This window comes from Oncorhynchus gorbuscha, linkage group LG19, assembly GCF_021184085.1.
Source record: "Oncorhynchus gorbuscha isolate QuinsamMale2020 ecotype Even-year linkage group LG19, OgorEven_v1.0, whole genome shotgun sequence".
NCBI classification, from domain to species: Eukaryota; Metazoa; Chordata; class Actinopteri; order Salmoniformes; family Salmonidae; genus Oncorhynchus; species Oncorhynchus gorbuscha.
Window position 1 is genome coordinate 50,497,196 of NC_060191.1, and position 21,185 is coordinate 50,518,380.

The window sequence follows — 21,185 nt, forward strand, 5'->3', positions numbered from 1 at the left end:
CGTCTTACCTCCTCCATACGGTTGCTCTGGCGCTGGTAACTGAGGGAGGACAGACCGAGCAGGTGGGTTTTCTTCACCTGGGCGTTGATCTGGTGGTCAGCCGTCTCGTCCCAGGTGGAGGCCATGAGGTGCACCGTCATCAGGGACAGCTCTGACACCATCTGGGTCACGTTCCACTCAGAGATCAGCCTCCTCATCACCGTGCCCGCTGAGAAAACAGACAGACAACACACACACACATACAATTGAGTTAGACCAACAGACAGGCTGCTCAACAACTCAGTCTCAAATTATACCCAATTCCACATATTGTAAAAGTAGTCAATGGGAATAGGGAACAGTATATGGGAATAGGGTGTCATTTGAGAAGCAAACATTAAGATAAAAACCAATTAGACCATTGCGTGAGTGTGTAAATAGCTTGTGGCATTTCTATGCCCGTGTTGTGCCATCTCTTCTTACCCTGTGGGATGAGTCTCTGAGCCCCTCTGGTGAAGACGTGGCCTTTGCTGCATTCCACCTGGATGCCCCTCTGCTGAGCGAAGGAGGCCCAGTAATGCACCTGGGGAGGAGACAAAGTCAAATCTCAAATGTTAGCGCTCATTGGAGGTAACAAGACCATGCAACGGACAGCGCACTCTGAAAACATGGAATCAGTAAAAATAGAACATATAAGAAGGTCTTTAAAAATGTCAATATTATCCTATATTGACAAAGACTTGTCTGCTTTGTTCTTTGGATGTAGGCTGAACAGTGAGTGTATGGGTCCCAAATAGCACCCTATTCCCTAAATAGTGCACTACTACTGGTAAAAAGCATTGCACTATAAAGGGAATAGGGAGCCATTTGGGACGCGTTGCATAGTGTTGGTGATTTACTCACTTGTAGTTGAGGAAAGGCTGCTGTATAGGACATCTGTTTGTAGTGCTGGCCCAGCTTCTTTCGGATGGGTCTGAGGCTGTGGAAGAGCTTGCCTCTGCAGATGGGTCTGGAAACGCTGGTCCAGGTGGCCCAGAAGTTCTGCATCCAGCGCAGGGTACTGCTGTACAGGAGGATTCTGGGCTGGCATGGCTCTGAGAGAGAGAAACAAATGCCTTCAATAAACAGACAGTCAACATTAGAGCTAATGATTTAAAGATGAATAACAAAACATTATCGCATGCAAGCTAAATACAGAGACTTGATTTGACAAGCGTTCACAGTATCCCAAATGACACCCTATTACCTAAATGACTTACTTGACAGAGCCTGACTCACGGAAACTATGGGCACTGATCATAATTAGTGCATTATATAGGGAATAGGGTGCTATTTGGGATGCAACCTCTGTGGAAAATTCCTCAGTGAACCTGGAAAAAAGCCAAGCCACACAGCTATCACAAGGTAACTGCTCAACCGCCTCACCGGTGCCACAGTGTTGGTTGAGGTCCATGGTGATGGAGAGGTTGAGGTTCTCTGAGCGGAAGGCTCTGAAGGAGTCGTGAGGTTGTCCTGATGTCACATCAGCTACATTCTCTGCACAGCAGAGCATTACAGCGTGATGGTCATGGGGGTTGCCATGGCAAAGCCACTGGAGGTCAAGGGTCATGCACAGATTTGGCAGGTGCAGGAAACAGATGTCATCATACCTGAGAACAAGAAGAGAAAAAAAGTTTTAAAAAATATATATATATATATTTTTTTTTAAATCAAATTATGAACAATTTCATGAAACAAGAAAATCTAAACGTTTCACAGGTGAAGACGGTTGCAGAATTTCTGATATTTGAAAGCCAGATTTCAGTCTGCCACCTACTTGGAGGCTGTCCTGACGTTGACATCCATGTCACCTTTGAAGACAAACTGCCCAGGAGTCCACTTGTAGTTGACTTTGTTCCATTCCCAGTGCATGTTCTCTGTAGTGTTATAGGGGTCCTACAAAATACCAAAATTATGTCAAACAATTGCAGATAATCCTAATTCTCAGGCCAACACATTTTTCAGAGGCAGTAAGTGGCTAAGAAGTGTTGCTCAGACTCCGTGTTTTAACCTCCGTGGCCAGCTGATGGAGGTTGGCCTGTTCTATGTCCATGATCCAGCGTCCATGTACCAGCAGACGACTCTTGTCCCACCAGGCCAGAGGAGGGGAGGGGTCAACCGTGGGTTTGGTCAGCAGATCAACCACCTGGCCAATCAGGGTCCAAGCTGGGTCCCAGCAAGGCCCCCACACTATAGTGTACAAGGATATATTGGCTGCATGGAGAGAAGAGGAGATGGGAAAATAATAGTTAAGAGTTGAATTTGCACAACTGCCAGTATATGTTTAGAAATTAGATGACACTACATCAAACAAATTCATACAAAGATATGTGATCGTCCGCTATGTGTCTATTGCCTATTGTTGAAAATAAATACAAATCATCACAAAAAAAATGATTGTGCTTCATTGAAACACTTTACTTACATTTAAAATCGCAGTAGAACTTGAGTGGTGGCATGTTCCTGTGGACGGTTATGTCGCCCCATGGCTGGCCAAGTGGCACAGTCTGCCTTCGGCGAGCCCGGCCCTGCCCGTCCTGCTCTGTCCCGATCAAGCGGCCTGACAGTTCCCAGTCCCGGATCTCAAACAAGTAACGAGGATAGTCCCGTATTCTCACTGTCACAGGGAGTGAAATAATAAAAAATGATATATGTATCACCTCTTCACTGTTGACGTTGAGGCCAGTGTTTTGCGGGTACTATTTATTGAAGCTGCCAGCTGAGGACTTGTGAGGGGGCTGTTTCTCAAACTAGACACTAATGTACTTGTCCATTTGCTCAGTTGTGCACCAGGGCCTCCCACTCCTCTTTCTATTCTGGTTAGAGCCAGTTTGCGCTGTTCTGTGAAGGGAGTAGTACACAGCGTTGTACGAGATCTTCAGATTATTGCCCATTATGAGCATGGAATAGCCTTCATTTCTCAGAACAAGAATAAACTGATGAGTTTCAGACAAAAGTTATTTGCTTCTGGCCATTTTGAGCCTGTAATCGAACCCTCAAATGCTGATGCTCCAGATACTCAACTAGTCTAAAGAAGGCCAGTTTTATTCTTTAATCAGAACAACAGTTTTCAGCTGTGCTAACATAATTGCAAAAGGGTTTTCTAATGATCAATTAGCCTTTTTAAAATGATAAAATTGGATTAGCTAACACAATGTGCCATTGGAACACAGGAGTGATGGATGCTGATAATGGGCCTCTGTAGATTATCCATAAATTAATCTTATATATATATTTTTTTTTAATCACCCATTTCCAGCTACAATAGTAATTTACAACATTAACAATGTCTACACTGTATTTCTGATCAATTTGATGCTATTTTAAATGGACAAAGGTGCTATTCTTTCAAAAACAAGGATATTTCTAAGTGACCCCAAACTTTTGAACAGTAGTGTGTGTATATACAAAAATAGTATCAATATTAATAATTAACGTATGGAACAATGGTCAAATGTAGTGCACTATAAAAAGCAATAGAGTGCCATTTGGGACACACACCCATCACTCACCTAGGAATGCAGTAAGGTTGAACGTGACTGCCCGGCACCACTGGACCACCAGGGGGAGCCCGTCTCTGGGGAAGGGGCTGACTCCGTCGATGTCTCTCAGATGCTCGCGGACGCGCTCCGGCCCATGGAAGGACTGGTCGGCCAGGGACACCAGCTCCAAGTCGGACACCGTCCAGGTCAGCAGAGACTTCCTCATGGGCGTGTTGGAGTAGAGGCGACGGGAGCGCTGGATGTAGATCTCTATGTGTTTGCGCTCTAGCGACGTATACAGCTCTTCTATCTTCCTGGCAGGCAGCAGTTCTCCGTGCTGCTTCCGTAGGTCAGCCACCTTCTTGTCCAGCAGCTGGAGCCTCTTGGAGCTCTCCTTGCTCTCATCCTTCATCAGCTCGTAGTTGTCCCTCAGCTTGATCTCGAAAATGTCATCCAGGAAGACGAAAGAGAACTGGCTGATCTTGAAGACCAGGTCTGGGGGCAGGCGCTGGGGGCCTGGGGTCTGACCAGGGCTGCTGTGCAAGGACTTGAGCCACTTCTGAACGCTGATGAACTTGTCAAAGGTGTTGGAGAAGTTGTACTGGTAGGGGAACTCCACAGCCAGGCAGGGGCAGGTGACCACCCAGGCACGGTTGTGTCGGGTGGAGAGGAAGGGAAAGAGGTGGCGTTGGTCCAAGGCCTGATCCGGGTGTGTCTGGACCTCCAGGCCCTTGAACGAGAATATGTCGTTGCCGTCGAAGTTGAGAAACATGTGTGGAGAGCGGACGTTCATGGAGCCGGAGTGAGTGGAGAGGGACAGGGCGTCTGTGTGCAGCAGGAGGTAGTTGTGCTCTGTCACCTGGGCTGTGAAGCGGGTTCTGCCCAGTTCTACACGCACAGACAGGTCCTTGACCGTACTGTGGGCTGGAGAAGTCTTCGTAGATCCACTCTCTGGAGGATCAGCTAAACTCTCGTCATTTCTTCTCTCTGTCAGGCCTAGAGAATCACACAGAGTATGCCAGCAACCCTGGCTCTCTGTCACGTGGTGATATAAAAACATGTGGTCTGATGGCGTCCACTGCACTGCCAGCTCCTCTTCACACTGGACCTGCACAAGGGAAGAGGACAAGGCATGTGAACTTATCTGAATAACACAGTCAATGAGGAAGAAGGAATAGGCCTGATGGACTGACGGTAGGAAGAGTAACTGTAAGCTACCTCCACGTTCCCAGTGGCGACGTGGTAGCAGATGGCCAGGGTGGAGAGGCTGAGGACAGGGTTGGGGGTTTGGGCTGAGGGACAGCAGGGCTCCATGGTCTCTGTGAGAGCCTTCACTACACATAGACGTACACCCTGGACAGACAATGTGGAGCTTTCCACCGAGCCTTGGGCCTTCACTTTGTCCACCCGCAAAGACACAGCTCCTAACACAAAACAGGAGCCAATTACCATACAGAATGTAGGCCTAGCTGGAGATGGAGATTAAGGGTCCATCCAAAATGGCACCCTATATAGTGCGCTAATTATGACCAGGGGCCATAATATAGGGGATAGGGTGCCGTTTGAGACGCATCCCTAAATAACACTTTTAACTTACCTGCTACATTAGAGAGTGTGAACACATTGACATCCTCCAGGTTACACTCAATCTTAAAATAAAAGGCGCCCTGACTGGGGGAGGTTGTCCCATCAACAAGGGCAGGAACAGGCACCACATCTGGCTGCTCTGAGGCCTCCAGCTTCCTGCCATTGGCCAGGTTACAGAGGGCCAATAGGCGGGACAGGCACAAGGCACAGGTCTCGGACACCTCCAGCTGTAGGCCCTTCAGATTGGACTCCACACTCACACTCTCAGAATGACTACTGGACTCACTCTGGGGCTTGTTGAAGCTCCCCTGGGGGGACAGAGACAGCTAATATAAATAATGTAATATTGGTCAAATACTAATCAGGGCTGTGATCATCAGGTCAACACAGTAAATTAGGAAAAGTATGTTTTTAGCTTAGAGGTAGGTCAATTTCAATGATCTATGAATAGAGTGTAATTTCAGAAAAGTAGGATTTCCTGTAGCCTGATTTAGATTTTCTTCATCACAACATTGGAACTGAGGAAAAACCACAGGGAGTAGTAGTGAGTAACCCTAAATAGTTAATGCCTACCTTGTTGTATGCCTGCGTTACCTGCAGTGTAAGGGAGTCCAGGATGAGTGCTTCCCCCCACACATGTTTGCCAGGGGGGTGGGGGGCCTGCTGGATGTGGGACCCCTGGCCTACCCTCCACCAGAAGTGGTCCAGGGACAGAGCGAGGCGGCGGTGAACATTCTGGAACTTGAGGCTCTCTGCGTTTGTGCTGATGTCCAGGAGGTGCTGCATCTCTACATTATACATGACATATTCAGATCTACTGAATATCACAAATCACATTACTATATTTTGGGATGCAATTTTAACTCAACTCACTATGTGTAGGTGTGTGATGATTCCCGTGGTGTAAAAGGATATTGCATTTAATTCCCATATTTTCAGGGATAAAGTAATTGTAGTTAATGTGTTACAGACTGACAAAAGCTGACTGCCTTACAAAAACACTTCTGATGACTTATCTAATCTATCAGGGCCGTATGTTTGGAAAAGGTTGATTCAACAGCACGCCAAGTACCATGATTAATCTCTTGAAACCGCTGCAATGTTGAACGCAGAATGAACTGAAGAAAAACACCCACTGCTCTCCATTAGCGTTCCTGTCATTCCTCTCCAGGCAAGACTAAACTTTGTGTTCCCACAACAACATGCTTGACCTTTAATGCAATGGGAGTATATTTTGACCATGGCCTGTGTGAGTATGTGTGTGGTGCTGTACCTGAGCTGACTGAGATGAAGCCCAGGGCGAAGGGAGGAGTGTCTCCCAGCTGGACAGAAACGTTGACATTGGACACAGAGGAGCTGATCATCACTGGGGCGTCCAGATGGGGGAAGTTCCTGTAGGACGGAAGGGTATGCAAATACTCCACTGGACTACACACCACAATACACCACCAGACACAACAGAAACATCAAGATGAAGACAGGAGAGGAGTGTTAGTTGATTTCAGGTGGGCTCAAAATCAAAAGAAGTCATGCTTTCTGGCCAGGTTAGTAATATATGTTGGATATTGTCTTTACATCCGTTTGAAGCAATGAACTGGTGTGCTTGACATTCTCCAGTCTGGTTTGTCAGTTGAAAATGCTCATACCTCTTTCTATGAGCTTCTTTCCTATGAATAAGCTGTTTCCATGGAAACAGGTCTAGCCAATGGGAAAACTCCTGGTGACGGTAGTGGATGATGCAGGTGTTGACTGTGACTGACCCTGAAATGTCCACTGATGTCACCTGGGGACATGAGTGGGAAATGAGCAAGAGACTTCAGATCAAACAGATTTCTTACAAGAGGTCAAATGTTAAGCATATTTACAAAGAGCTTTGATAATGCGGTGCAACTATGATAACTAGTAACCGTATCAATAAAATCCGAAGCACACCACTCACCTGCAGGACAGTCCTGAGGGTGTTAAGGCAAAGGATTCTCTGTCTGCTCTGGGAGAGGAGAAGCCCATCTGTTGACACACAAACAAAGAATGGTTATTTTCCACCCTCCCAGACCTTCTCTTTCCCTTCTCTATGGCTACATGCCAAACGGCAACCTATTCCCTATTCCCTATTCCCTAGGGAATAGATTGTCGTTTGTGATGCACATCTTTCTGGTGCCCAGTGCCCAGCTCTCCACTCACCCTCCAGAAGTAGCTCCAGGCTGCTCTGAGGGAAGCTAATCTCAGGGGTGAAGCTCCTGAGGGGCAGCTGCTCGTCCTCACGTCCGTATCCCACCTTCAGAGACTTTAGGGTCCAGTTCAAGTGTCTGGATGATTCAGATATACAGTCAGAGGAAAAAGAAAATGACATTGTGCCTTTTTTTTTTAAATAACAAAAACACATGACTCATACCAACTCTGTTCCCTATGACTCACCTTTTCTGGCTGTGCATGGACAGGGTTATACTAGTATTCTCAAACTCCATGTTGACCTTCTGGGGCACTAGCTGATGAAACTGCTCCACTGCTTCAGTCTGGATATACTCGTCCTTTTCACATTCTAGAAGAAAATGACAACAGCGAAATGGTTGTGAATAATGCATTGCCGAATGGTTCTCAAAATCACCTTACAACAGCAATACAATAACATCACGTCTCACGATACACTTTTCTCACGATACACTTTTACACTAAAGTAGTGGACTATGTAGGAAATAGGGTGCCATTGGGACACAACCTTTGCACTTTCTCACCGTCTGCAGTAAGAGGGCTCTCCAGAGGAGGAGGTGGAAGCAGTAGCTGGCTGAGGAACAGGCCCTCGTGCAGCTCGGCAAGCAGTGTTCTCACACACAGGGCCAGTCGGCCTGGACGCAGCTCTGGCAGGCTGACATCCCCAGACAGCACCAGGCTCAGGGACACCTCTGCCAGACATGTATCCTGCTGAGCAGTGAGTTGGGACAATGCAGTGAAATACATTCTGTAAAGTAACACTTCTTTAAAATAGACCCACTTAAAAGATTGCTATGTTTACATGGGAAGAAACCCCACATACCAATCGACTGCTTTTAAGCACTTTACTGCTTAGCTGTCCAACAGAAAAGTCCCAGGCCAACCTGTTATGAAAGTTTGAGAAATTGTTATGAAGAATATGAAAATGTAAATAGTCAGGCTGAACTAAAAAGACTGATCTGTTTAGATGAAGTTAGTGTGTAGAGGTTTAATACCTTTTGCCCTGGTGGTCGAGCAGTAAGTCGATACTTGAGGTGGTCATGTACCATAAAGACTCTGACAGGGCTAGGTTTAGCACCATCACATTGATGGAGTCAATATGGAAAGACAGCAGCTGAGAGCAGAAAGACAGCAGCTGAGAGCACTGTTTTTCATGAATAATTTAATGAGTAAAATTCATTTATAAACAGTTGTGTGTTTGTCCCTACCTGGGAGAGGAACCGCAGGGCTGCAGGGTTAAGGGGAACCTTCCCTGACTCTCCTCCATCACGGCTCTTAGGCGCCCGAGGTCTTAGAGGCTGCTGCAGGTCCACTCTCACTCTGGACTCGCCCACACACAAAGCCAGGCACCTCTGGACTCGCCCACACACAAAGAGAGGCACCTCCTGAGAGAGAGAGAGAGAGAGAGAGAGAGAGAGAGAGAGAGAGAGAGAGAGAGAGAGAGAGAGAGAGAGAGAGAGAGAGAGAGAGAGAGAGAGAGAGAGAGAGAGAGAGAGAGAGAGAGAGAGAGAGAGAGAAAACAAAGAGTTCACAACCTTGTATTGTTAAATTATTCACAGGTCCTTTTCCTCAAAGGCCAAGAAAGCTGAGAGATATGCAATTAAGATACGAGGGTATAAGATTGTATAAACATGTCTTTAAAAAACTCACGGCAGGTTCTGGTTTAAAAGTTTGCTTGAAATCCATATCCTGTCTATTTCCTGCAATAAAAACAAGGAGAAATGCACCTGGTTTACAACTGAATTGTAGTCTTACACGAGTTGAAAAAGGTTGTATATTCTACAATGTGTGACAATACACAAATAAATACCCTTCCCAATAAAGACATATAAACAGGATTTCTGGGGATGTAACGATTCGCATCGGTCCCGGATACAAATGTTTGAGAAGCAAGTGCATTAGTATGTGGACCCAAACCGATCCAAATGTATAGCATTCAAACGTTACAAATCGCAGGATCACAAAAATGTTTTACTCATATTAGCAACATTTTTTTCCACCTTCGTAAAATACCTCTCATACTTTGTGACAACTGATGCTTCCTCTCCTTAAGTGTCGAACTGCATGTAACCGTGTTGAGTCATTGATCTGCAAGTCATTTTGCCTGCCGAACAACCCCAGGAAATATCGGTATCCTTGTCAAAGTGCGAACTGTGCCCAGCTTCACGTAGTGACCAACGGAGGTAGGCGCAATGTTGCCAATTTAGTGACTTTAATCGCTATTATTTATTGGTACAGGCTAGCGAAAAATGCAGGTACTTTTCAGGCTGCCTTTGGGACGTTTTGCCACAGTTTCTATGCTTTTGATAGCATTTAGCGACTTTGTCACTAAATTCTGCCGCAAACGAGTGTGAAAAGAGGTCTGCGTTAAAGCCAATTTAGGCTTAGTCCGAAAATGTATAAATGTATAAATAATTTCTTAAAACTATTTTGCAATGAACATCTACAGTATCCTCAACAGCAATCTGTAGAGTAGCACCATGGTTTAGACAGAGCTAGTTTCTGTCCTCCTCTAGGTACATTGACTTCAATACAAAACCTATGAGGCTCATGGTTCTCACCCCCTTCCATAGACTTACACAGTAATTATGACAACTTCCAGAGGAAGTTAAATGTCCTAAGAGGCAATTCATCTTGCAGCAGTCAGAAAACATACATTACCATTCAAAAATTTGGGGTCACTTAGAAATGTCCTTGTTTTTGAAACAAAAGCACATTTTTTGTCCGTTAAAATAACATCAAATTGATCAGAAATACAGTGTAGACATTGTTAATCTTGTAAATGACTATTGTAGCTGGAAACGGCAGATGTTTTAATGGAATATCTACATAGGCGTACAGAGGCCCATTATCAGCAACCATCACTCCTGTGTTCCAATGGCACGTTGTGTTAGCTAATCCAAGTTTATAATTTAAAAAATGCTAATTGATCAATAGAAAACCCTTTTGCCATCATGTTAGCAAAGCTGAAAACTATTGTTCTGATTTAAGAAGCAATAGAAACGGGCCTTCTTTAGACTAGTTGAGTATCTGGAGCATCTGAATTTGTGGGTTCGATTACAGGCTCAAAATTGCCAGAAACAAAGCACTTTCTTCTGAAACTCGTCAGTCTATTCATGTTCTGAGAAATTAAGGCTATTCCATGCGAGAAATTGCCAAGAAACTGAAGATCTCATACAATGCTGTGTACTACTCCCTTTACAGAACAGCGCAACCAGAATAGAACCAGAATAGAAAGAGGAGTAGGAGGCCACGGTGCACAACTGAGCAAGAGGACAAGTACATTAGTGTCTCTAGTTTGAGAAACAGACACCTCACAAGTCCTCAACTGGCAGCTTCATTAAATAGTACCCGCAAAACACCAGTCTCAACATCAACAGTGAAGAGGCAACTCCGGGATGCTGGCCTTCTAGGCAGAGTTCCTCTGTCCAGTGCCTGTGTTCTCTAGCCCATCTTAATCTTTTCTTTTTATTGGCCAGTCTGAGATATGGATTTTTCTTGGCAACTCTTTGCAAGCCCAAAAAGACAGCTGTGGTGTCATTTCTTGGTTCTTCTGTAGTGCATAAAGACAGCTACAGAGAGTGTACAAGGTGGAATTGAATGTGTCAATCAATGTCTGTCACCTTGATTAGTCAATTTTTTCTCGACATGTACACCTACGTGGTAAACATTAATTCAGAGGCTAGGTTGTAGAAACCGCATGATGGGTTTAGGGAAAGATTATAGTATCATGTAGTAGCCTAAACTTATCGATATTACATTGAGCTGGGTGTATGGAAATATGAATGACAGTCATCCAATGTGCTGTAATAGAAATAAGGCCATGCTCATTAAAAAGAATAATCATCCTCCCTCATCTTAAACGGCACTGACTGCCACTGCCTGCTGAATTGGGCTTACAATACATTTGATTTTTGTTGTTCAGGTTCACCATCAAGCAATAGTTTTGGTAGATTTGCTTTAAACAAATCAGTGTATCTGGTCATTTTTAAATATACAGGGTATATCTAGTATACAGGGTATATCAAGTTGATAAATTCATAAAAGGACAGCAATCACTTTTGCGAGGTGCACTGCATGGCCAAAGCCAGGAGAAGAGAAAATCACTCAGTAAACGGTCAAAACCATTTGATTTTCAGATGGAGGTGAAATTCAAAATTGTGCTATACAGTGCCTTCCGAAAGTATTCATACCTCTTGACTTATTCCATATTTTGTTGTGTTACAGCCTGAATGCAAAATGTATTAAATATGATTTTTTTTCTCACCCATCTACACACATCAGCAGCAGATTTGATTTAGAATGGAAAATGAATGTGTGTATGCAACAAATGTTAGTACATCTAATCGTAACGCATTGAACCAAATCGCATCGATTCGTTCTCTAATCAAACTGAATCGTTTCACACTAAAAAACATATCGTTCCCGTATGGTATCGGAGCACATGTACCTAGCTAGATATGTATCGGAAAGATGCACATCCCTAAATGTAATTTCATAAGCCACATGCTATGCGTAAATGTAATGTGAACAAAGCCTACCAGAGTGTGCTGGGGCTGAAACTGGATACTTATTCCATGCACTGAAAAGAGCCCTACTGATTTGATCTTCAGCTCAGCATTCAGTGTGTTGTGGAAGAACCGTACCGCCAGGCTGCATATTAACCATCTGAAAATAACCAGAGAGAACAACATACCATGTCAAATGATTTGATAATGTCACCAATCATAAAGAAATTATACATTGAACAGACTCGAAGTCAACCGGAATGGCCGATTAATTAGGGCCGATTTCAAGTTTTCATAACAATCAGAAATCGGCATATTTGGGCACCGATTTCCGATTTTAAAAAAATGTATACCTTTTATTTAACTAGGCAAGTCAGTTAAGAACACATTCTTATTTTCAATGACAGCCTAGGAACTGTGGGTTAAGTGCCTTGTTCAGGGGAAGAACGACAGATTTTCACCATGTCAGCTCAGGGGTTTCAATCTTGCAACCGCACAGTTAATTAACTAGTCCAACACTCTAACCATTGCACTCCACGAGTAGCCTGCCTGTTATGCAAATGCAGTAGAAGCCAAGGTAAATTGCTAGCTAGAATTAAACTTATCTTATAAAAAACAATCAATCATAATCACTAGTTATAACTACTAATCCAGTTTAGCAAGCAATATTAACCAGGTGAAATTGTGTCATTTCTCTTGCGTTCATTGCACACAGAGTCAGGGTATATGCAACAGTTTGGGCTGCTTGGCTCATTGCTAACTAATTTGCCAGAATTTTACGTAATTATGACATACATTGAAGGTTGTGCAATGCAACAAGAATATTTAGACTTAGGGATGCCACCCGTTAAATAATATACCGAATGGTTCCGTATTTCACTGAAATAATAAACGTTTAGTTTTCGAAATTATAGTTTCCGGATTCGATCATATTAATGACCAAAGGCTCGTATTTCTGTGTATTATTATGCTATAATTAAGTCTTATTTGATAGAGCAGTCTGACTGAGCAGCAGCAGGCCCGTAATCATTCATTCAAACAGCACTTTCGTGCGTTTTGCCAGCAGCTCTTCGCAAGCACAGCTCTGTTTATGACTTTTAGCCTATCAGCCTAATGGCTGGTGTAACCAATGTGAAATGGCTAGCTAGTTAGCTGGGTGTGCGCTAATACTGTTTCAAACGTCACTCGCTTTTAGATTTGGAGTAGTTATTCCCCTTGCGCTGCAAGGGCCGCGGCTTTTGTGGAGCGATGGGTAACGATGGGTGTAGAGAAATGCTTGTGTTTCTAGCTCCAACAGTGCAGTAATACCTAACAATTCACAACAATACACACAACCTAAAAGTAAAAGAATGGAAATAAGGAATATATAAATATTAGGATGAGCAATGTCGGAGTGGCATAGACTAAAATACAGTAGAATATAATACAGCATATACTCATGAAATGTGTAAAGCAAAAATGTCAACATTATTAAAATTACTAGTGTTCCAGTATTTCTACTTGCACATCCTCATCTGCACATATATCACACCAGTGTAAATTGCTAAAGTGTAATTACTTCACCACTATTTGCACACACTGTATACAGATTTTTCTATTGTGTTATTGACTGTACGTTTGTTGATAAAAATGTGTCGCACTGCTTTGCTTTATCTTGGCCAGGTCGCAGTTGTAAATGAGAACTTGTTCTCAACTGGCCTACCTGGTTAAATAAAGGTGAAATAAAATAAAAAAATAAATTAAGTGGCCAGTGATTAAGTCTATGTATACGGGGCAGCAGCCTCTAAGGTACAGGGTTACGTAACCTGAAAGACACCTAGATATTGAGTTCCATCAAAGGACAGGCTGGCACTTGTGTTAGGGCATTGTTCTAGCCAACTCTTGCAGCAAAGCTTCAGCAGTTCAGTTGTCTGATTGCCCAAGTCATTCCCATTACAACATTTAGTGTGTTCTCTACATTCCTCAAGTCACATGAATAGTGATTTTCAGAGGTGGAAAGAATCAGGTATTCCAATTGTAAGGTATGCATAGATACTTTCTGAAAAGGGAACAAATGCATTATTTTATGATTTGGCAATAGTTGTTTTGGCATTAGAAGGAAGGTATATTAGACAGGAATATTGTGTGAAAGTGTTCTTCCCACATGTTACGGCATGTTTTCTTACCTGAAGAGTAGAACAGATAGGAGCAGGAACAGGAGAAGTGCTAGTATGACGATCAGCAGGAGAGACATTTGTCCTGATGTTGACCCCTCGTTCACACCCAATGTGTGGTCATGGGGCTGGTTATTTTGATGTCAATGCCTCACGATGGGAAATTAAGACAGTTCAGCTCCTCTTTGGAGCCCGAAGATACCTGTCATGCAGGTGCCTCGAGCTTAATGGCACGTTATGTCTTGTTAGCTAAAGAAGTGTAATCATGGCACTATTCAATAGCTATTAAATAACATGTGCCAGCTATCGCTGTCTTGTCTAGTCTGAAAAAGCTGATAGCTACACTTCACTACCTAGGTTAGCTCGCAGGGCCAGACTGGTATGCTAACGTCGTTACCGAACGTTGGCTGACACAAAAAAAAGTTTGAAGGAACCGATATAGCTAGCGGGTTAGATGGAAAGCTGGAACTGGCTCACAGTTTCGAGTAGCGAGCTAGCTAACTATACTCAGATATCACTGGTCAGTCACTATTTGGTAGCTAGCTACGACGTTCGTTGGCTAGCTAAATAGCCACGTACTAGCTAGCAAAAGCGTCAATTGAAACCAATGTTGGCAAATTTGGTAGCTATCAAACAAATATAAGCCCCTTTTCAACCTCTGGTAAATCTGACGGTCTCAAATGTTCTTATCCCGTCTGGAGGGTTCTCATCCTCCTTACATTTTCAGTGGCAAAGCACCATCATATTCTAGGATTGTTGTCCACAACCGTAAACAGAGGAGCGATGAGCAGAACCAAAAAGTCAATATGGAAATGGCCAACCAATTTGTTTCCCGGAGTTCGAAACGCCTCACACTGAGCCCATTCTGGATGTCTCTGGCCTTATCTTTTCAATCAGTGCACACAAGTTTATTCAAAAATGATTAAATATGCTTATCCCTCTTTATTATGCAGCATAACAACTCAATAGTTCGTTTAATAAGGGACCAAACACTTCTTATTTATTGGCATTCATCTCTTTATGCCAAAGAAATGGAATCACTAGAAGATGATACGAGTGAGTTGTTAGCAAAGGTTAGGCAATTCTCCCATCTTGATGAAAATGTTCATGGCACCCCCTTTTGATATAGTTCACTTTCATTTCCCCATTTGAAACAGTTCAATGAGCACTACACAGCTTCAACATCACATGATATGCATATGCCCTGTCATTTCATTGGTTTTTCAACCTGCAGCGTCTGCAACTTTTACAAACCTTGACCTACAATTTGGCAGTGTGAGGACTTCAAATTGAAATTACTTTTCTACCACACACTTGCAGTCTTGCACTTCACTGTTCTGATGAAGTCAGTGTTTTATTCATTTCATTGAGCCGAACAGGTACAATTGTTTTCTTTGCAGACAAAAACATGATTCATTTTTAAGTTGTCCATGTTCATCGAGCTTCTGCCACAGTATGAATGAAATATATGTACACTTTCAGTCTCCTAAACATCTCTAAATAATGCTTCTGGTTGAGTAAAATCTAATGCCGTAGTGCAGCTGGAAGGGTAATGCCATATACGGGGCAAAATATACAGGCAATTAGAGATCCCATGCTTTACACCTCTATTGGAGTGATCAAACACATCCAGGTACAGTAGTTGGAGATGTCCAGTAGACCCGTGACGGCTCAGCTATGTTCTAAGCATTTACGCTGAAGCCTTCTGCTTGTTGTGCTTGGAAAACCACTCATCACTTTTATCTTCAGCCATAGCCTGAAAATAAATTAGGGTAATATATTAAGACTATGTACTCCGTGATAATGCAAAGTATGGTTTCATTTTCATAATATTTCTAAATACCAACCTTATCCAGCAATGCATTTCCACTGGGGTCCATCTGGGAGAGTTGTCTGAATGCCTCATCTCCCACAAAGCAGATCTCATGGCCATCCTAAACCACATATGACCACTGTTATTATGTGCAGAATGTAGAATTAATACATTTTACCCATGTTCATCATTTGGTAATGCACTCACTGGATCAGCCAGAATGACCACTTCTACTGTAGCCTTCCCAGGGGTGTCCAGGCTAACCAAAGGAGTAAGGATTTTATAGTTTTCTTTTGTCATCAGGGCTTCAAGATCTGGCAACTAAAAATAATTAAACAACAATTATTCAATATTGCTTTCTGTGTGCATGTGTAACCGGTGTGAAATGGCTAGCTAGTTTGCAGGGTGTGCACTAATATCGCTTCAATCAGTGACGTCACTCGCTCTGAGACCTTGAAGTAGTTGTTGCTCTGCAAGGGCCGCGGCTTTTATGGAGCGATGGGTAACGGTGCTTCAAGGGTGACTGTTGTCAATGTGTGCAGAGGGTCCCTGGTTCGAGCCCAGGTAGGGGAGAGGCGAGGGACGGAAGCAAAACTGTTACACATGTAAATAATTTATAGCATTGTATAGACCCCTTTCTGTGTTAGCAAACACTGCTGCATGAGGGCGATGCGAGCAAGCTGATGGCAGAACAAGGGCGAGTTCTTATAGAAACGCCAGTAAAAAAATACTATCTACATTTTGCGTATAAGTGATTTCACACTACTTTTGGATTATAAGGCTCGTATGAATGTCCTGTTTAATATGTTTGTGTCATCATCGCAAATCACTGCATTATACTTAAAAAATATTAAAAATAACTCGGAAATTGTCTCTTTGGCCAGCTTTTGCAACAGCCTATTTCAATGATTGTTAACATTCTAGCTAACAACTGCTGCATCCAATAGTTATTTTGAAAAGATTACAACCAAATATAATCTTCATCAACTGTTCAAGCTAGAATCGAAACATTGTAAGCATATGAGAGCCAAAAAAAAGTTATTTTGTTTAGAATAATAAAAAAGTAAATCTAGGTGATGTTGAATGGGCGCAAATGGCGACGGCTTTCTTACTCCCGTCAAGAGACACGCGGATATGTGCATGACATCAGTGTGTCCGTGTACTGGAAAAGGGTCTATTACTTCACCTGCTTATGTGGACAAGAGAAAGCCATCCTTCCGAAAGCTGTGCCATGATCTACTGTCCCACCAATGTTGTAAAGCTCTAGTTTACACTGCAAATATACAGAAAAACACACCTAGTATTAGCACCATCTTATCAATTAATGCAAACACACACTTGTGTTCTAAGTGTAGAACACAAGAGGCTGCTGAGGGGAGGATGGCTCATAATAATGGCCGCAATGGAATCATCCACATGGAAACCATTTGTTGGATGTATTTGATACCATTCCACTAATTCCACTCAAGCCTTTACCACAAGCCCTTCTCCCCAATTAAGGTCCCACCAACCTCCTGTGGTGTAGAACCAAGTGTCTCTCTCTCACACACCTGAGTGTCTGTGAATCCCATCAGCACAGTCTTTTTCTCCTCATTTCTCTCCATCACCTTCATCCCCAGAAGGGAGGACCAGTAGTGTGTTGATTTCTGCAGGTCAGACACTGCCAGACATACCTTCTGTACAGGATCTTTAAACAAGTGAAAAACAGATACACATACAGTTGATGTCGGAAGTTAACATACACTTAGGTTGGAGTCATTAAAACTCGTTTTTCAACCACTCCACAAATTTCTTGTTAACAAACTAAAGTTTTGGCAAGTCGGTTAGGACATCTACTTTGTGCATGTCTACTTTGATTTCCAACAATTGTTTACAGACAGATTATTTCACTGTATCACAATTCCAGTGGGTCAGAAGTCTACATACACTAAGTTGATTGTGCCTTTCAACAGCTTGGAAAATTCCTGAAAATTATGTCATGACTTTAGAAACTTCTGATAGGCTAATTGACATCAGTTGAGTCAATTTGAGGTGTACCTGTGGATTTTCAAGGCCTACCTTTGAACTCAGTGCCTCTTTGCGTGACATCATGGGAAAATCAAAAGAATTCAGCCAAGACCTCAGAAAAACTATTGTAGATCTCCACAAGTCTGGTTCATCCTTGGGAGCAATTTCCAAACGTCTGAAGGTACCACATTCATCTGTACAAACTATACTACGCAAGTATAAACACCATAGGACCACGGAGCCATCATACAGCTCAGGAAGGAGACGCGTTGTTTCCTAGAGATTATAATTTGGTACGAAAAGTGCTAATCAATCTCAGAACAATAGCAATGGACCTTGTGAAGATGCTGGAGGAAACAGATACAAAAGTATCTATATCCACAGTAAAATGAGTCTTATACCGACATAACCTGAAAGGCCGCTCAGCAAGGAAGAAGCCACTGATCCAAAAACGCCATAAAAAAGCCAGACTACGGTTTGCAGCTGCACATGGGGACAAAGATCTTACTTTTTGGAGAAATGTCCTCTGGTCTGATGAAACAAAAATAGAACTGTTTGTCCAGAATGACCATTTGTTATGTTTGGAGGAAAAACTGAGAGGCTTGCAAGCCGAAGAACACCATCCAATCGTGAAGCATGGGGGTGACAGCATCATGTTTTGTGTTGCTTTGCTGCAGGAGGGACTGGTGCACTTCACAAAATAGATGGTATCATGAGGGAGGAGAATTATGTGCTTATATTGAAGCAACATCTCAAGACATCAGTCAGGAAGTTAAAGCTTGGTTGCAAATGGGTCTTCCAAATGGACAATGACCCCAAGCATACTTCCAAAGTTGTGGCCAAATGGCTTACGGACAACAAAGTCAAGGTATTGGAATGGGCATCACAATGCCCTGACCTCAATCCTATAGAAAATTTGTGGGCAGAACTGAAAAAGCATGTGCAAGCAAGAAGGTCTACAAACCTAACTCAGTTACACCAGCTCTGTCAGGAGGAATGGGCCAAACTTCACCCAACTTATTGTGGGAAGCTTGTGGAAGGCTACCCGAAACATTTGACCCAAGTTAAACCATTTAAAGGCAATGCTACCAAATACTAATTGAGTGTATGTAAACGTCTGACCCACTGGGAATGTGATGAAGGAAATAAAAGCTGAAATAAATCACTTTCTACTATTATTCAGACATTTCACATTCTTAAAATAAAGTGACCTAACTGATCTAAGACAGGAAGTTTTTACTAGGATTAAATGTCAGGAATTGTGAAAAAAAAAACATTTAAATGTGTTTGGTTAAGGTGTATGTAAACTTCCCAACTTCAACTGTACACAATATAAAGGTAACTGTCAAAATAAAGAAAACATGAGTAAATGAGGGATACAAAGTATATTGAAATCAGGTGCTTCCAAACAGGTGTAGTTCCTGAGTTAATTAAGCAATTACGTCCCATCATGCTTAGTGTCATGTATAAAAATGCCTAGTAACCCATTATCTTGGCTACCATGGCTAGAATAAGAGATTTCTGACTTTGAAAGAGGGATCTCAAAGGAGCAGTGGGTTTAAAGTGTGTGTGGGTGTCTCGGTCACCAGATCTCAACCCAATTAAACACTTATGGGAGATTCTGGAGTGGCACCCGAGACAGTGTTTTCCACCACCATCAACAAAACACAAAATTATGGAATTTCTCATGAAAGAATGGTGTCGCATCTGTCCAATAGAGTTCCAGACAGTTGTGGAATCTATGCCAAGGCGCATTGAAGCTGTTCTGTTTTGGCAGTTACCTGGATGTAAGGAGTATTGATATCTAGATTGGTTCCAGATACGTTTGTGCTCCTGCCTACTCAATGCAAACATGGCATGGCAAGAACTGGCATGATGGCACAAAGACTGGTACCCAGGTTAATTTCCTCCTGGACTTTTAAATAAGCATGGTAGACTATAGTCTACTTTAGAGTCTACTACAGCAATGATCTTTTGTGCAAAGCACTGTTGACCCACCATTGTGAGGCTGCTCTTTGTCCACCAGGTAGAAGCGGTAACCTCCAGGAGCCTCAACCAGATAGAGAGCCTCCCCAACCTCAGTGAGGGGCCAACCAAGCCGCTTAGCATTGCTGACAGCCTGGCTAGACTGCAGAGTCAGACCCTGAAATAAAGACATGGTGGCATACATTGAGTTAGGATTGGGTTTAAAAATATGTTTTTAAATATATTTAAAAAAATATATAAACAAAATAAATAATAATAAATATATTTATATATAGTGTTCATGAATAACCATTCTCTTACCAGGAAGTCATTGCCAGGCGATATTCTCCCACTCCATAATTGTAGGTCAGCTCAGCCACAAAGTGATCATCCTCTGGACCAAAGCCGACCATTGTCTTGCTCCATTTTCCATCATAAGGGCTGAATACACACAAGCAAGTAGGGCATCATATGAGAGAGACCGTGACTATTGTTACACAATAAGTAATTCAAACATTTCATTTTTCATAAGAGGTGTTGGTTGAACAGTAAAGTTCGCAGCCTGCCTACCCATTACAAGTGGCCTTGCATCCCTCTTCAAACTCTTCATGACGCAAAATCTGAAATCAAATCAATGATTTTGACATTTTGGCAAAACAGTGATCTAGTCCCCAATATCACGTGAGTTTACAGCACTATGAACACCATTGAAGCACAAATCATAACAAACGATTGAAACAAATTAAATGTAGCGCAGCAGTCTAAGGCTGCATCCCAGTGCAAGAGTTGTCACTACAGTCCCTGGTTCGACTCCAGGGTGTATCACATCCGGTCATGATTGAGAGTCCCATAGGGCGGCGCACAATTGACCCAGAGTTGTCCGGGTTTGGCCGGTGTAGGCAGTCATTGTAAATAAGAATTTGTTCTTAGGTGACTTGCTTAGATAAATAAAGGTTAAATTAAAAATACAACGGTGGTACACTCTGTGCAAGTGAAATCTATTGGTCACATGTTTGAGGATGTTCTACGAAAGAGCTGGAAATGTACCTTCATGCCTAGCACATCTCGGTAAAAGGTGGCCGTTTTGCTTCTGTCACCCACTTTGAAAACGAAATGCAAGGCTCGTCTCAACGCCATTATATCCCAGGTGAGTTCGCTGTGTACTTATGTTACGATTATTTTTCACGCTGTTTGTCTACGTCGAATGAGGAACCTTGCAATCGATTGCTCTGGTATCGATTCTATGGAAGACAACGTTTTTCGGTACAGATAAAATGATTTGCCGCTGAATCGCAGATCAAATCTATCTCAAGATAACGAGGAGTATTTCAATTAAAAGTGAAGCATATTATATTGTTTTACAGATCAGTATTACCAACATTAATCAGTATTACCAACATTAATCAGTATTACCAACAAACAAATTACCCCCCCACACACACAT

General features: G+C 42.7%; 2 protein-coding genes across 6 annotated transcripts in view; both read right to left on the reverse strand.

Annotated features, from left to right (window-relative positions):
* The window catches only part of LOC124005102 (protein KIAA0100-like), a 29,831-nt gene extending 15,048 nt beyond the window's left edge, over nucleotides 1-14,783 (reverse strand). The window contains exons 1-23 of one of the 5 annotated variants that reach the window (XM_046314034.1): nucleotides 13,969-14,783; nucleotides 11,837-11,963; nucleotides 8,946-8,995; nucleotides 8,504-8,648; nucleotides 8,291-8,409; nucleotides 8,119-8,179; nucleotides 7,820-8,003; nucleotides 7,503-7,626; nucleotides 7,269-7,393; nucleotides 7,027-7,094; nucleotides 6,734-6,870; nucleotides 6,361-6,515; nucleotides 5,661-5,875; nucleotides 5,098-5,395; nucleotides 4,719-4,924; nucleotides 3,531-4,608; nucleotides 2,444-2,635; nucleotides 2,030-2,232; nucleotides 1,796-1,914; nucleotides 1,405-1,628; nucleotides 883-1,073; nucleotides 463-562; nucleotides 9-208 (exon numbers count right to left, since the gene is read on the reverse strand). In XM_046314034.1, coding sequence (XP_046169990.1) covers nucleotides 9-208; nucleotides 463-562; nucleotides 883-1,073; nucleotides 1,405-1,628; nucleotides 1,796-1,914; nucleotides 2,030-2,232; nucleotides 2,444-2,635; nucleotides 3,531-4,608; nucleotides 4,719-4,924; nucleotides 5,098-5,395; nucleotides 5,661-5,875; nucleotides 6,361-6,515; nucleotides 6,734-6,870; nucleotides 7,027-7,094; nucleotides 7,269-7,393; nucleotides 7,503-7,626; nucleotides 7,820-8,003; nucleotides 8,119-8,179; nucleotides 8,291-8,409; nucleotides 8,504-8,648; nucleotides 8,946-8,995; nucleotides 11,837-11,963; nucleotides 13,969-14,036 — 4,389 coding nt within the window. In that variant the 5' untranslated portion in view covers nucleotides 14,037-14,783. Of the gene's footprint in view, nucleotides 1-8; nucleotides 209-462; nucleotides 563-882; nucleotides 1,074-1,404; nucleotides 1,629-1,795; nucleotides 1,915-2,029; nucleotides 2,233-2,443; nucleotides 2,636-3,530; nucleotides 4,609-4,718; nucleotides 4,925-5,097; nucleotides 5,396-5,660; nucleotides 5,876-6,360; nucleotides 6,516-6,733; nucleotides 6,871-7,026; nucleotides 7,095-7,268; nucleotides 7,394-7,502; nucleotides 7,627-7,819; nucleotides 8,007-8,118; nucleotides 8,180-8,290; nucleotides 8,410-8,503; nucleotides 8,649-8,945; nucleotides 8,996-11,836; nucleotides 11,964-13,968 lie in introns of all 5 variants that reach the window. The other 4 variants (XM_046314038.1, XM_046314036.1, XM_046314035.1 and 1 more) reach the window with 4 other exon arrangements.
* A 506-nt stretch (nucleotides 14,784-15,289) lies between these two features.
* Nucleotides 15,290-21,159, reverse strand: LOC124005104 (glyoxalase domain-containing protein 4-like). The gene is given in 10 exon segments (XM_046314041.1): nucleotides 15,290-15,712; nucleotides 15,804-15,890; nucleotides 15,977-16,090; nucleotides 16,956-17,042; nucleotides 17,320-17,456; nucleotides 19,775-19,919; nucleotides 20,063-20,079; nucleotides 20,082-20,182; nucleotides 20,312-20,361; nucleotides 20,789-21,159. Coding segments are annotated over 10 exon segments (894 nt in total). The 5' UTR covers nucleotides 20,879-21,159; the 3' UTR covers nucleotides 15,290-15,646.
* Between the last annotated feature and the right edge of the window lie 26 nt (nucleotides 21,160-21,185).